Genomic DNA, 14211 nt, shown 5'->3' with positions numbered 1-14211 from the left:
GACTCGAGTGAAGCTGGATGAACAAAGCAAACACAGACACTAGGGCTGGTGTTACAAAGCGAAACACTGCAGACTGACTAACGGCTATCTGGCGAACCGTCGGCTGTGACCTGCTGCCAGGACGTAGGGCTCTCGACGTGCCTTTGCTGTTTTCCGTCTGTGTATCCTAGTTACACCACAGTACAACACGGAGATGCTTGGAAAAGTGAACAGATTAGAGCAGTTCAAAGTGCTTTGTTTTCACAGCGGGGGAGGAAGTGCGGTGGAGGTTGAAGATGCGTATTTGAGCCCAGATGGTGCATAAGTGAAGTCCCCAAATTGCATAACTTTTTGAACTAAGTAAATATTCATTTTTGCTAATGGGTAAAACACAGAGATGTGAGCTGGACTAAGGTAGCAAACTCTGAAACTGAGATCTGCATCACCTGTTTGAAAGTTCACTTGGCAATAGAGCTGGAGGAAGTCTTAAAGTCACTGCCAAAGTCGGTGCTGTGCCAAACCTGAGCTGCGCAGAGTGAGGCGTTCACAGGGAACCACTGCACGGTAATCACGTGTGGTGCCGGCTGGTGCGGGGGTTGGGGAGGAAAACTCGACGTGAACTGTCCTTTATTCATGAGTATCAAGTAGAGACGGTGACAGAGTCATAACCTGAATCCCTGCTCCTGCTGTAGTACCCTTGAGCAAGGTACTTACCTTGAACCGATACAGGAACAACTACCAGGCTGTTTAAGACATTAAAATTGTTGTAAGCAGCTTAGTGCACAGACCTGATGCTGCAAGTCATATTGGACAGCTAAATATGGAGGAAAAAAATTATAGGCGTGAGTTATGAACCGTTCTCTCCCAACCACCCCCCCTCAAGAAGTCTTTCAACACCTCCAGCCATAGTGGGTTGCATGCCATGATATTTGTCAGTCACGCTGAGAATTAGTTAACAATGGCCAAATAACAGAAGAGTATGTGACTGTGCCAGAAACCACTGTGCATTTAATAAGTTCACTTAAAAAAGAGCTTGCTGTTTCCTTCATTATTTTGCCTATGTACTATTATTATTATTACTGTACCATGATTATTTCATGGGCACTCTTCTCAGTTTTCAAGCCGCACTTATCAACCTCGGCAAGCAGGCGATTAAACCGTTTCTCAAAGCTTTTGAGAGAATTCAAAAAAAGTACAAAAGCTTTGGCTCGCCATGCATCTGGTTCTGCTAATTGCACCACCACCATAATTACCAGGCTCGCTTTTTTCAAGCCAATTTAAAGTTTGTTTGTAAACTTTTCCTTGCAAGTTTTGCTCTCTGCTTTTTACCGATTTGAATTCAAATTAACCGTTTCACCCGCTCTGTGTTCTGAGCAATCAGTTTATTATGCAATATTAATTAATATGCATTTGCATCTCATTCTTTACAGTAGCTGTCGCATCAGTCAGCCTCCGTCTGTAGGCCTGTGGCCAAGTGGTACAGGTTCGAGCAGTAACGCTGAGTCTTGCAGTTGGGAGGAGTGGGAGGCACAGAGCAACCCCCTCCCCCCCCCCGCCATGCAGAGCTGTGGGAATCTACATCCTTGCTGCTTCAGCATCATTTGATGAGTCACTGCCTGATGGGGGCTGCTGCCATGGCAACCAACCTGCCCACCTCCCACCTAGTGGTCAGACAAAGTGCTACGCAGAGTTCTGCTGCCACATCCATGTCTCGGAATGCATAATGCACCTAACATACGACTCCACAGTCGGTCACAAGGACTCCTCCTACACGCAGCAAAACATCCCCACTATGAAATAAGTGAGGCTTGTTCACCGCTGCTCTCAACACACACGGTTTCTATTCCTTGGACCCTGAACAGGCCTGCGAAAGCCCTGGGAGGCAGCACTCACCGTGGCGTGAGAGATGGTGAGAATGCCGCCCTTCACCGAACACTTCCTCCGCTGCCAGACCTTCCGTAGCCTGGGTAATGGAGACACAACCAGGATGTTCAAAGGATGCACCCGCCATGCACACACATGTATAATTACTCTCATTCAAAAATATTTCTGCTTGGCAGGATGAAGAAAAATATATTTTTTTAGCAAATATATTTAAGAATCTTCTCATACAGGGTTGTCTGCTTTTCACTCTGGGGAGAAACATGACACAAGAGGTATATTCATCTTTCTGAGTAGATGACTAAATTACTTTAATTCATTAATCAGAACTAATACACAATTCATTCAGACTTTGCAATGAACTCATCCTGATTGCCGCATTAGTTTTTTACTAGCTGCACATCCCTGTGAGCTGGTCTAGATCAGCTCTTGCTTGTGGTGTAAATCGTTTCACTGCAGGCAGGAGGCAGTGAAGGGAGCCCCATGAACTGGCTCCGCAGCTGGGACATATTAACACCTGATGCGGATTCGACACTCTCAGCGTCTCTTCTGTTTCCAGTCGGGATTCTAGCCCCAACAGGAAGTAGGGATCCTGAGCTAGAACAGATCCCTGAGTTATTGGAATGGGAAGGCAGGGTTTATTTGCTGGGAAGAGGAATGGAGGAATAACCCTGAGATGCGAGGCTGTGTCGGCCCCCTCTCCTTCCCAGCACACAGCCCCAGTTTTTCCCTGGAGGAGGGGAGAAAGGATCCATGACTCACCCGTCACTCTTCTTCAGCAGATAACCCTTCTTTTCACTGCCATACTCCTTGTTCCCCTGCAGCTGGTGCATGCTGTAACCCCCCTGTTTGCTCTGGGAGTCCTGAGGAAAAGTATGCACACACATATGAACACAGAGAGGACATGCTCAGTAACAAATCACATGGTAGGGGACTGCATACAGGACATTAACTTGGACATTACATATATTTGTCTGATGTGCGATGCACTTTTATGTTCCCTGGACTGTAGGACACTTTGGAGAAAAACATCTGTTAAATAAATGTAAAAGTAACTATAACACAGCATTGAGGTTACATTCTCATGAGGGCTGCTCACACTTCAAAACAGGGCAGATATTCTTGCACCTCATTTCAGTTGCCCACAGCTATTGGAGACTGCTTATAAAACACTACAGCTTGTTTAATAATAAAAAAAAATAAAAAAACACACAACTAATGTGGAGAATACAGAACATAGGTAACTCCAAATACAGTACCAGTGTAAAGTGCAAGCCCACCTGGGCAACACCTGTATGGGAGGTACTGGACAGGAGAGTGAAAGCAAAGCAACACACAAGTGTCCTGCATGTATAGGAGCTGCTGCGGGAAAGCTGGGAAGGCATGGCATTTCGTTTTCTGATTAAACTTCTTCACCAAATGCCTCCCTCATTCAAAAAAAAAACCCCACTAGTTCCCAGCAAGCAACTCCAACTTTTCACCGGTACTGTATGTGAACATGCTACCCCTCTACCTCCACATTTTTTAACCAGACAATATGATTGCAATATGACAGACAGCAGTTAGTCATCGGTGACATAACTGCTGTTTAACATTCTCAGAGCTTTTCTGCGACACAACAGCAGCATCTCCGCGTCACTGCGAACACCGCAGCGGCATTTTGAGAATGTTATTCGTGTGCCGAGGCTGTCCATTTTTCTACCGGCTGGCTGTTATCCAGTCAGCGGATAGAGCCGGGAGCTCACAAAACACACGCGCGCACATACACATGCAGCATGCAAATGGAGTGCAACACTTACTCTCCTAGACTTCATTCAGGAAAAGCAGTGAGGGAGAAAGAAGCAGAAAGTCAACGCCACACAGAACTAATTTACAGCAAATAAGAGAGGCAGACACCCAGCAGGCAGCATGGTGACCGTTTGTGAGCGAGGAATGCATAGACCCGGCAGCCGCACTGGAAAGTGGAATGGCTTGTTGTAAATACCTGTTGTCTCCACATCAATGAACACGTCAGAATTTTAAAAAAATCATCTGCAAGTGGCGGTGGAACAATTCACTGCAAAGTAAATGTGAGCTGTACGTCGCTTTACGAAAAGCATCTGCGACAGCCGGTAGCGTAGTAGTTAGAGCTGCTGCCTTCGGACCCAAAGGTCACAGGTTCAAATCCCACCTCCAGCTGTTAATACCCGTGATCAAAGTACAGTATAATCAATGCACTTTATGCTCCAGTAAAAAAATTACCCAGCTGCATAAATAAATGTATGTAACAACATTGTAAGTTGCTTTGGAGAAGAGTGCCAGCTAAATAAATAAGTGTAAACATAAAATATAGACATCTTCTGAAGCCTACAGGAACATAGGGTTCATTACCCAACAGAATGAAGCATGAGAAATGCCTAAAAACTCAAGGGCAACAATGCAGAACTAGAACTCAGAGAGAACGGCATTAATATTTAAAAATATCTGTTTTCTTGCTTTTTTTCCATAGAAACGATGCTGTTAGTCATTCAGACACAAACAGCGGTCAAGAAAGCACTTGTGTAATTTATTTGTTACAGCATGAGGGAGGGATGTGACACTCTCAATATGCCATTTCAGGTTGTCATCAGTCTATACGGTCCTTTCACAAAACTGCCAGATATAAACAGTGCTCCAGTTCATCAGAAGGACATTATTCCAGTTACCCAAATTTATAGTTATGTCTATCTGAATTTTTAATTCTTCCTCTTCAAAATGACACAGTGCATGCGAATGTTAATCAACAAAGTAAACGCACATCCCCGCAACAGGACATTTTCAGTGTCTCCCTGTTTACTTTCAAAATATAACACGGAACACATGTCGGCTGCGCAGCATGAAGTGTTTCTCTCTGTGGAGAAGCGGAGCACTTGGAACGAGGGCAGATGGGAGCCGGGAACCTGCTTCTGCCGAGAAGACAAGTGATGCAATCTACACAGCGGCTGTCGATCAAGAGGTGCAAGTAAACAGCTTTTATGATAATTCCTTCAGAACACAGTCATGGCATGTAGCTCATTTATAGCCACCTCTATACTTTTGTAAGTGCTTTAACCACATCCATCCTCAACACATGTAGCACAAAGAGCCTCCTCTATGTACCCTTCTGGAATAATGGATTAATAAATTCTTATGGAATGTAGCAGCCTCATTCATACCAAGAAAAAAAAAAAAGAGAAGCTCTGACTATATCTTGATATTTCACCTTCAATCATGTTAGAAAAGGGATAAACCACTCAAGATTAATTTAGACTAGAATGAAATACCAAAACGCTCCAACAACAAACCTCTGATTCTTTTAGAACTTTCTGGAGACCACTAACAGTGGCACAAGTGGAAAAAAGAAGGTAAGCAGCTCTGGGGATGCAGGTAAAGCAAATCAGCTGATGAGAAACTTACATGGCTGCAAAACCTGGGAAAAACATGGAGCTCATGAACCAGGACATGACCCTGATCATTGCTGTGTTACAGCTCAGAACATCACTTTTGTCAGAGAGCTCCTCGCATCGCGATGGCGGCTAGGTTATAAATGACATCACACCGAGCGGTCAGTGTGGCACAACACTGGTTACCAGCAAGGCCTACTTCACACTGGCTACCAGCATGGTACAGCACTGGCCACTCCCCAGAAGAAGAGTAACTACCTGCATTTTGTTTTCGCTACTGAGACAGTCTGGTTCCTCCAGGCTAAAGTGGTCTTTCGGAAAAGATGCTTAAGCACATACCAAGCACAACATGGTTTTATTTTCAATATTCATGTTTATAACAGCAAAAACATACATAGGATTCCCAAACTTGGTTGACTGTGACACTCGTAAAGCAAAAGCTGACAGACCTATGAGTGGCCACTGATGCACACTATCTGCTTGCCTACCTCCTTCTGGTCCAGCTGCAGAGAGGACTTGATGAGATCCCGCAAGGCAGTTAGCTGCTTCTTCTCTTCATCCTGCGTCTGCTTTATCTGACGAAGGCAACCACCACACAGGTTACATATAATTTTGACAAGCTGGTGATGATATTTTCAATTTTAATAAAAGTTCATAGAGTGGTTTTTTTTTGGATCTCAGGTACATACATTATAAAGATCAGCGGCAAGCTTCTCAATATACTGCTTCAGCTTGTCTGCAGTTTTCAAACCATCCTGGAAAAAGCTAAAGAAAAACAATTAAAAAATCAGAATAAATATATGGACTTGAAGTAAAATCAGTATCACCTTGGAACTAGGAGGAAAAAAAACTTCATGGTCTTTTGTCATTGAGCTGCTATGATAAGAAAAATACACATCTCTCGAAAAGCTTTACCAGTTTCAGTATCGAATGTCCTTGCTGTGTTGCCATGTTACACTGTAAGAACTCTCCAGTCTATAACGCTGAGTGCTAAATCACAGAGCTAAGAGAAATTACAAACACAGGAGGCGTCAGCAATGTTCAAGGTTGAAACGTTGCCCGGCTAGCCCGTATAATTTATTCACCCTGGCTTGACAATACGGCGTCTCGCAGAAGCGCCAACACATGGCTCTTCCGATTGCACCAATGAATCTCTGCCACTGACAGCTGCCTGCGAAAGAGCGACCGTCGCAATGGCCAGCGGAAGTTCTCTCGCCAGGCTGTCTGACCATCGCAACGTCTCCTCCCTCCTTCTGCCCTCACTAACCCCTGGCTGCCTGGACAAGTGGTGCTCAGAGCTGCCCGTACAGCAGTCCTGGGTGGAACCTGTCTCCTTAAGTTAGATGACCAAAAATTCACCCCACTATGTCTTCAGCATGTTTCTCATATCTATTTTAAAACACTAAATGGCGTCATCTCCCTTCTCCTTATCTTACTGTCCAAGTGTCCCTCTGGGCTGTTACACTTGGGGCTTCTAGCTAGCTGTCCCTCCAAGTTCCTTTCCTAAATATATACTTTTATTTCATCCAGATATCTTTGTCTCTGTCCCATTCTAGGAAGCAGGAGCCCTTTCAGCATTTTCTGCATATTTAATTCACGGAGCATTTTGTAGTACTTTAATCCACTAAATGCTATAAAACTGCAGCATTTCATTACTTTAGGAAGAGTAAAAGTAAGGACAGGATTTCCAAATTTAGGAGGAAAAAGGAGCAATATGCCAACTGTGTGACTTGCCACTCCAAAGTATAGTAATAACATTACTTTTATACTTTTTATTACTTGTAACGTTATGATTAATTGAGAGACATTGATATTCTAAAGCAGGATAATCCTAATCATCTGTCATCACCTGTTTCAAAAATGCCCACAAAATTTTGTCCTCTTTCTGTGGTCCTTTGTATGTCCTTAGGCTCAGCGTCCTTTTGCTTTTTAAGTAACAAGCCATCAATACTTATACAATAAACAGCATAGTGTGCATTTATTTTCTATATACACACACATACACAGAGCGAGAGAGAGACACAGGCAGAGAGGGAGAAAAAGATGAAAATGAATTGAAGATCTTCACATCACCACATACAAGGAAAGGTTAAGGGTCAGGGGTCACTCACTTGCATTGTGCGTGATAATATTTTATCAGGTTCTGGAGAAGGTCCACCCCCTTCTTGGTCTTGATCTCATTCACTTTGATCAGATACTGTATAATAGACATTAAAAATGTGTTATAACTTACAAGCAATACCCCAAAAACAATGTTCCAGCATAATACATTTCTTTAGTAGGTTGAACTCTGTTTCAGCTGCTTCTACATTTGTGCGAGCGATGGGCTTTGAGCATTAATAAGACAATTCACCCATATAAATTCAACGTAATGTAATGCCAATGAAGCATATTATAATTACAGTCAAAATGCTTAAACTGATCAAAAAGAACAAGCTAAATATTTTGTTAGGGAGTGAGAAATATGAATGCTTGAGGATAGAAATCATATAACTCAGTTAAGTTCAGTTCGAGTTTAAAGAGTTCTGAACTGAGCAGGTAGTAGGCGTCATCACACAGGAACCATGGCAACAGTGGGACAATGTGATGGAATAGTGGAACTAACCATCCAACAACACTCAACCACACCGATTATGCAAAATACAGGTGCTGGGTAAACAAGGGATAAATTCTGCTTCCACGAAGCGCTGTATCACTTTGTTTCATTTCTACCCTTTTAACTTTTGTAGCATAAATGAAATACTTTGACAAAAACTCCTAGGCCAGCAGGTGGTGCAGTGGTTGGAGCTGTTGCCTTGCAGTCAAAGTACCCAGGTTCAAAAACCCCTGCTTAGAACAGGATTCTTACCCTAAATTGGCACAGTAAAAATTACCTAGCTTTTTAAATGTGGAAACCACTGTAAGTCTCTGGAGAAAAGTATCAAATGAATGAATGAATGAATGAATGAATGAATGAATGAATATTTGCTTGCTAAATAAATGTAAGTACACACTGCATAAATATTCATTACATTTACATTTATTCATTTAGTAGACGCTTTTGTCCAAAGCGACGTACATTTTAGTCAAAGTACAATTCATGCATTACATTAAGAGAAAGCGACATAGCTGTAGACACGTGACTCAAGTAAACCTAGTATGTTACCTACTACTTGCTGCACCGAGGTTCATCGTTCAAGTAGGTGCATAAAACACAGGACAGACAAATCCTGATACCCTCCTACCAATTTTTTCTTTTTTTTTTAAAACTAGAAGATACACAAGCAAGCAAATACAGTGCTGGAGTAGTGGCTGATTAAAGGCTTTATCTGGTGATGCTCATGAAGTTACAGTGCATGAACATTTACACCCGTACATGAGCTGGAGATATCTTGGGCGAAATGGGTCCGGAAAAGGCGAGTTTTCAGACCCTTCTTGAATGTAGACAGAGTTTCCGCAGTTCTGAGTGAGAGGGGGAGGTCGTTCCACCACAACGGAGGCAGAACCAAGAACCTCCGCGCTTTACCTTTCGTGCGCGGGACCACCAAGCAAGCAGAAGTAGACGAGCAAAGGGGTCTAGCTGGGGTATAGCGGTTGATTAAGACCTGTGAATAGCTGGGAGCAGTTCTATTGATGCATTTGTAGACAACAACCAGGGTCTTGAATTTGATTCGTATTAATGAAGAAAATGGATAATCTTCAATCTTTGATATGTTTCTACAGTACAGATGTTTAATAAAACATTTCAGCTGCCTCTGAGTTCCAGCAAAGGTGAGAAGAATGATGTTGACATAGTTTGCGCAGCGAGCATCCCCGGTTCAGGGCACAGAAGAGTGCGTTCACTTTGTTTTAAATTTCTGCCATCGCCGGGTCACCAAAAACCACTTTGCAGTGCACTTGAGTCAGTTAATTCATTCGGAGATAATGTACAACTGAAAATGTTTCAGTATTTTAAAAGAGAGATTCGAGCCAAACAAATGAATAATACATCAACTTAATCTGATTTCCATTCCACGGCTTTTATGAAATTACTGACAAAGTCTGTTTCCCACTCGGGGGTAAAACCGCTCTTGCTGTGAGCCTCTAGAACTCTGCTTATCTCCATTCCAACAGCAGCCTGAGTGTATGTTTGTACTTATGGGTTATATAGGTCAGACAAGAGGATGGGCTGAGTGTGTGTGTATGTGTTCTGCACGACAGTCTCCATTTTCATCCCTGCCCTGCATACTGTAAGAGGTACTATTAACAGTAATCTGGTTACATCAAGCAGATGCAAGCTGAGAACAAACACAGGAGTCCATGACCATCAGCTTGAGATCTCTGCTTTCCTGAATCCCTGCAAACAGCACACATGCACCAGGGTGGGACATTCTTCTCATGGGCAGCTTTCATCACCTGAGCATCAAATCCGACCTGAGGGTTTTTATGGGAGGGCTTGCTAACTATATAGGCTGAAGTCCTCCAGGCCATTGAGAAGCTAAAGGCCTCTTAAGAATAACTTCCAGACCCTGAACAACAGTCTACGCTGTTTCAACACCTGAGTAACATGCCTTGCTTTACTTGTCTGGCTCTGAACCTTCACCTCTGCCATGCACCTGTCAAAAAGACCGCAGCTCTGGCGCTCTGAATTGTTTGCTTCAGCCTCAGGTCGCGAGTGAACAGACTGTCCCTGCTTAAAAGTGGGCTTTGATTGGTTCCTGCCAAGGCGTCCAACAAGAGCACAGCAAGACCCGTTTTTCACACAGAAGAACATCTGCTGTACAAAAAAATTACATAAGAGTGCAAAGTGAACGTAAAGATGTGGGGCTGGTTACCCCATTTGGAGTTTAACAGATGGCTTCTCCATTTAATGTCAGGGTTATCCTCTCCACGTGAAGTTAAAAAGTGGAGTGGCTCTTCTATGTCATTTAACTAGAGGGTGGCTTTTCCATCTTACCATAGTAGGAAGAGGTGTGTGGGATCCATTTGGCATTTACAAGAAAGGTCACTTGCCCCTGGTCTGCCCCAGCGGGGGAAAAAACAGCACTGGGTGAGATCACAGAGATGAAGCAGGTTGACTGATTGTACCCTCTCAGTACTGTGGCAGAGGACCCCCATCCATGACAGCCACCATTAATTTTACTGCAGACCGTGGAGGCAGTGAACAGTGTCCATCTGAGCCCTCCTTTGCTTCTGTTACATAACAAATACACACATTTATACACTAGGCACAATTTAGAAACATCAATCTATATTAAACACATGTCTGTGGATTTGGGGAGGAAACCAGAGCACCTGGAGGAAACTCAAGCCATCCTTGGAAGAACATGCAAACTCCACATAGACTGTGTCAAATTCAAACCCATGTCTGCACCCACAGTCCAGGCAATGTGAAACACCAGTGCTACCTGCTGTGCCACCATGTTGTGAGCCAGGTGGGTTTGTTGCAATGAGGCCTTGCCTCAGATACTATGAATGTTATGTAAAGCTGTTGTACTGATAATGTGAAGACAACGCGCAGTGGAAGCCCACAGCATCACACATCTGATTTATGAGGCACGTATCCGATCCACTGGTTGCTAGTCTTCTGCCCTATGACCCTTCCCCCCGCTGACCTCGCACATCTGCAGCTGAAAGAGTCGGCGCTCCTTCTCCATCTCCTCGGCGATCTCGGCGCCGGTAATCTCCGTGCGGATCATGCCATGCTGCTTGGCGTGCTCTCTCTTCTCCTTTTCAATCTTAGTGCTGGAACACAATCATTGGAAAACCTCAAGACCTCACCTGGCTGTTCATCTGCACGACTAAGTTAATTACCACCTGAAACTTTGAAATTACATTTATTACACAATGCAAAAACATTTTTCAAAGTTTACTGACTATAAAACTACCACTAGTTCTTCTGGAATGTCAGTGTTAGTTTGGTACTTTACAGCCACTGAAAAATTCTAGAAGGCACCAGAACATTCTACTGTATAAAAGTACCTAAACACTGTAGAAAGCATGAGATACTAAAAGGTATTCCAAAATTTGGTGCTTGGAAACTGGCACCAAAATTCACCAAAATCTGCTAATGTCAAGAATGTGGAATATTTATTTAAAAACTGGCATATAGTACAAACTAACTCCAAAGTAAGTTTAAGTTAACAAAACCAAATGGAAAATGCAAGGAAAAAAAAAAACCAACAACAAAATAAAAGTTCTGTGACACTACGTTACGGTTAATTTGTTAACATTGTCCTCAAATCAACAAAATAAGCTGGCAAATAACACATTTTAATTTATCCTGTTACAAAGCAGAAGCCATATCCTCGTTTCACTTTTCTGTAGGAAACAGCAATAATGAGAAGCCCAGATGATTTCTCTCCACAGTTCGGTGTGGAAATAAATAATCTACCACCACAGGGGCCATGATGGAGGGAGTGCTTGTGGTGCTCATTAGCCTGATGATTCTTGGCTAAGCCAGCAGATGCCTCTCAAAGCGGAAAAAAACAGATAACACTGATATTTTCAAAGTCATCAAAATGGATTCTTCCAAAAGTAACAAATGTTCACACTCTGCACAACAATACCGGAGGCAAATAGTGATGAACGACAATTTGACACACGATCACTTTGTAACTGCATGCTCACAGTGCCGCCCATCAGTGAGGCTCTGGGCTTTGTCCCCAGATACACTGAATTACATAATGTGGTATCTAACTGCATTTATATAATCCCGCACGTCATTTTGCAATGCCATGCTGAGACAAAATGTATCCGAAATTTCGTATTTTATTACATTTGCATATCACTGTCAAAAAATTCACATTAGATGTTTTACATAGGCTCCCCTCAGAAGAGTAATCATTTAGACTGAAACTAAACCCTAACAAATAGGTTAACACAGACACACACAAACTTACAACTTTGCTTCATAATCTTTCCAAGCCTTGTCAAATGGTTTTTTCAAATCCTGAAGGGGAAAACAGAAAAATCCAAAATGAGCAGGCAGCACCGATCATTTCAGGGTAAAAAACAAAAACATGATAAAATACAAATATACTGCATATACACCTAATAACAGCTCATCTGTCACCAAGCAGTGGCATTAATTTGCTGTGTATCAACAGATTATTATAACCACTGCCATGTAAACGATAAGCGTACCACAGAGAGCAGTATAATCTATCGAATCCCCTACAAACGGAGTTCGTGTCCCCCCAAAGGTGCAAGCAGGTTCTGATGAGTGATACGAGCTTCACTGACAGAATGCAGAAGGAGGAGGAAAAAGGTTACCCCTTTCACTCCTTTCAGGTCACCCTTGAGCAGTGAGTCCAGGGTGAAGATCACATTGTGGCTGAGACTCTGGAGCTGCAGAGAAAGAGGAACAGAAGACACAGCAGTTCAGAATTGAGCTGATTCAGAACAATGGGGTCTGAGATGTGTTCGACCTGCTAGTTTGTTCCCATGCTTCTCCCCCTTGTGTCGCTCCATTGGCCTCCTGTAGCTGCAAATATCAAGTTCAAGACTATGTTCACAGCCTACAAGACCATCAACAGATATGCTCCCCAATGCCTGCGGGACCTAATCATTCCCTAGATACCAGCAAAACCGCTGTGCTCTTCCACCTCTAGTTGTTTGGTGTTTCCATGAACATGAAGTCAAGAAAGTTGTTCTCTTCACTTCTCAGTTCTGGATTCAGTATAGTGCAATGAGCTCCCTCTGGCTCTCAGAACTGCTGAATCCCTTCCAGTTTTGAAGAAGGGTCTCAAAATATCTCTTTCAGACCAACAGAGCTTGGATAATTATGTGTCTATATCAAAAAGCTCTTTGTTGTTGGTAAGTATATGAATAACAATGAATAATACAAATCAAAACAAGAACAGGTCAGCTGAAGGCTCACAATACTAGAGAGCCGATGGGCTCTGCAAGGACCAAAGGAATCAGAACTGATTCAGTAACGTATCCAGGTACTTCAAACGGTAAAAACACAGACATTTTGGATAGAAGCAACACTTAAAAATAAAAACAAATAAATAAATAAATAAAAACTATCAGTAATATTAATGTGAAGGACAAAGGGTTTTTTTTTCAGGAACCCTTCAAAAAATGGCAAGTGGCAGTCTAGTTTAACTGAAGACAAGCATTTTTTTTTTATCCTTTTCGATGCAGTAGAATAGAAACAGGACAGTTCTGCACTCTTCACTACAGAAATGCACTGCCAAGCTTTGTCTGCACGGATCAAACCGAGATTCACTCAAAGCAGAGCGGAACGGGCGTGTAAGGTGGCGCACAAACTTCTGTGTCCCAGAACATTAAATCTCAACCACTGCACCAGAAAGACACAAAACGGGGAAGAGAAAAAAAGGGGGGGGGGGGGGGGAAAGGTACAGCATTTAGATTGTTTTCGTGTTACATGTTAACACCTTTAAAGCTCTAAATATATTACATTCATCGTGCTGATATTGTCGGTCTGAATATTTCTATATCACTGTTTTGTATTACAACTGTACAAAAACTGCTACATACCACATCAGATTTACATTAATTCATTTAACTGACAAAATGGTAATTTTAGGGTACATACCTTGCTCAAGGGTACTACAGCTGGAGGTAGGAATCAAACCTGCGACCTTTGGGTCCAAAGGTAAAAGCTCTAACGATTACGCTACCAGCTGTCCTACAGACCTGCTCTCACTAATGCCCCAGCACAGCCCGATCCTCATTGAACACTGGGCTGAAAACACGTGATGTGAATTAGTTTGATGAATTGGACTAGACACCCACCCCAGGGCATCACAAGGCTGCAGTGGAACAAACAAAGGGCCATGTGGAATAGGCCAGGACCAGGAGCCATGGAGGAAGCCATCAGTGTTGAAGTAAGCCAGCTTTCTTCCGGCCAGGTCCTGCTCCACTCAGTTTGTACAGGCTGGATCCAGCCATCAGTGAGCGTAACCATCACTGGAGGATTAGAACCCAGGCAATTCTAGCTCTGAGCCAATAAACTCAGACA

General features: G+C 43.0%; 1 protein-coding gene across 6 annotated transcripts in view; it reads right to left on the bottom strand.

Moving 5' to 3' along the window:
• Positions 1 to 14211, bottom strand: part of asap1a (ArfGAP with SH3 domain, ankyrin repeat and PH domain 1a) — an 89896-nt gene that overhangs the window by 25918 nt on the left and 49767 nt on the right. For 4 of the 6 annotated variants that reach the window (XM_018757756.1, XM_018757758.2, XM_018757759.2 and 1 more), the window contains exons 6-14: positions 12495 to 12569; positions 12122 to 12171; positions 10835 to 10964; positions 7373 to 7458; positions 5951 to 6026; positions 5750 to 5836; positions 3660 to 3668; positions 2623 to 2723; positions 1873 to 1942 (exon numbers count right to left, since the gene is read on the bottom strand). In XM_018757756.1, coding sequence (XP_018613272.1) covers positions 1873 to 1942; positions 2623 to 2723; positions 3660 to 3668; positions 5750 to 5836; positions 5951 to 6026; positions 7373 to 7458; positions 10835 to 10964; positions 12122 to 12171; positions 12495 to 12569 — 684 coding nt within the window. The remainder of the gene's footprint in view (positions 1 to 1872; positions 1943 to 2622; positions 2724 to 3659; positions 3669 to 5749; positions 5837 to 5950; positions 6027 to 7372; positions 7459 to 10834; positions 10965 to 12121; positions 12172 to 12494; positions 12570 to 14211) is intronic. The other 2 variants (XM_018757757.1, XM_018757761.2) reach the window with 1 other exon arrangement.

Source organism: Scleropages formosus, chromosome 7 (assembly GCF_900964775.1).
Source record: "Scleropages formosus chromosome 7, fSclFor1.1, whole genome shotgun sequence".
Taxonomy (NCBI): Eukaryota; Metazoa; Chordata; class Actinopteri; order Osteoglossiformes; family Osteoglossidae; genus Scleropages; species Scleropages formosus.
Note: the sequence above shows the minus strand (reverse complement) of the source record. Positions and strands in the feature narration are given on the sequence as shown.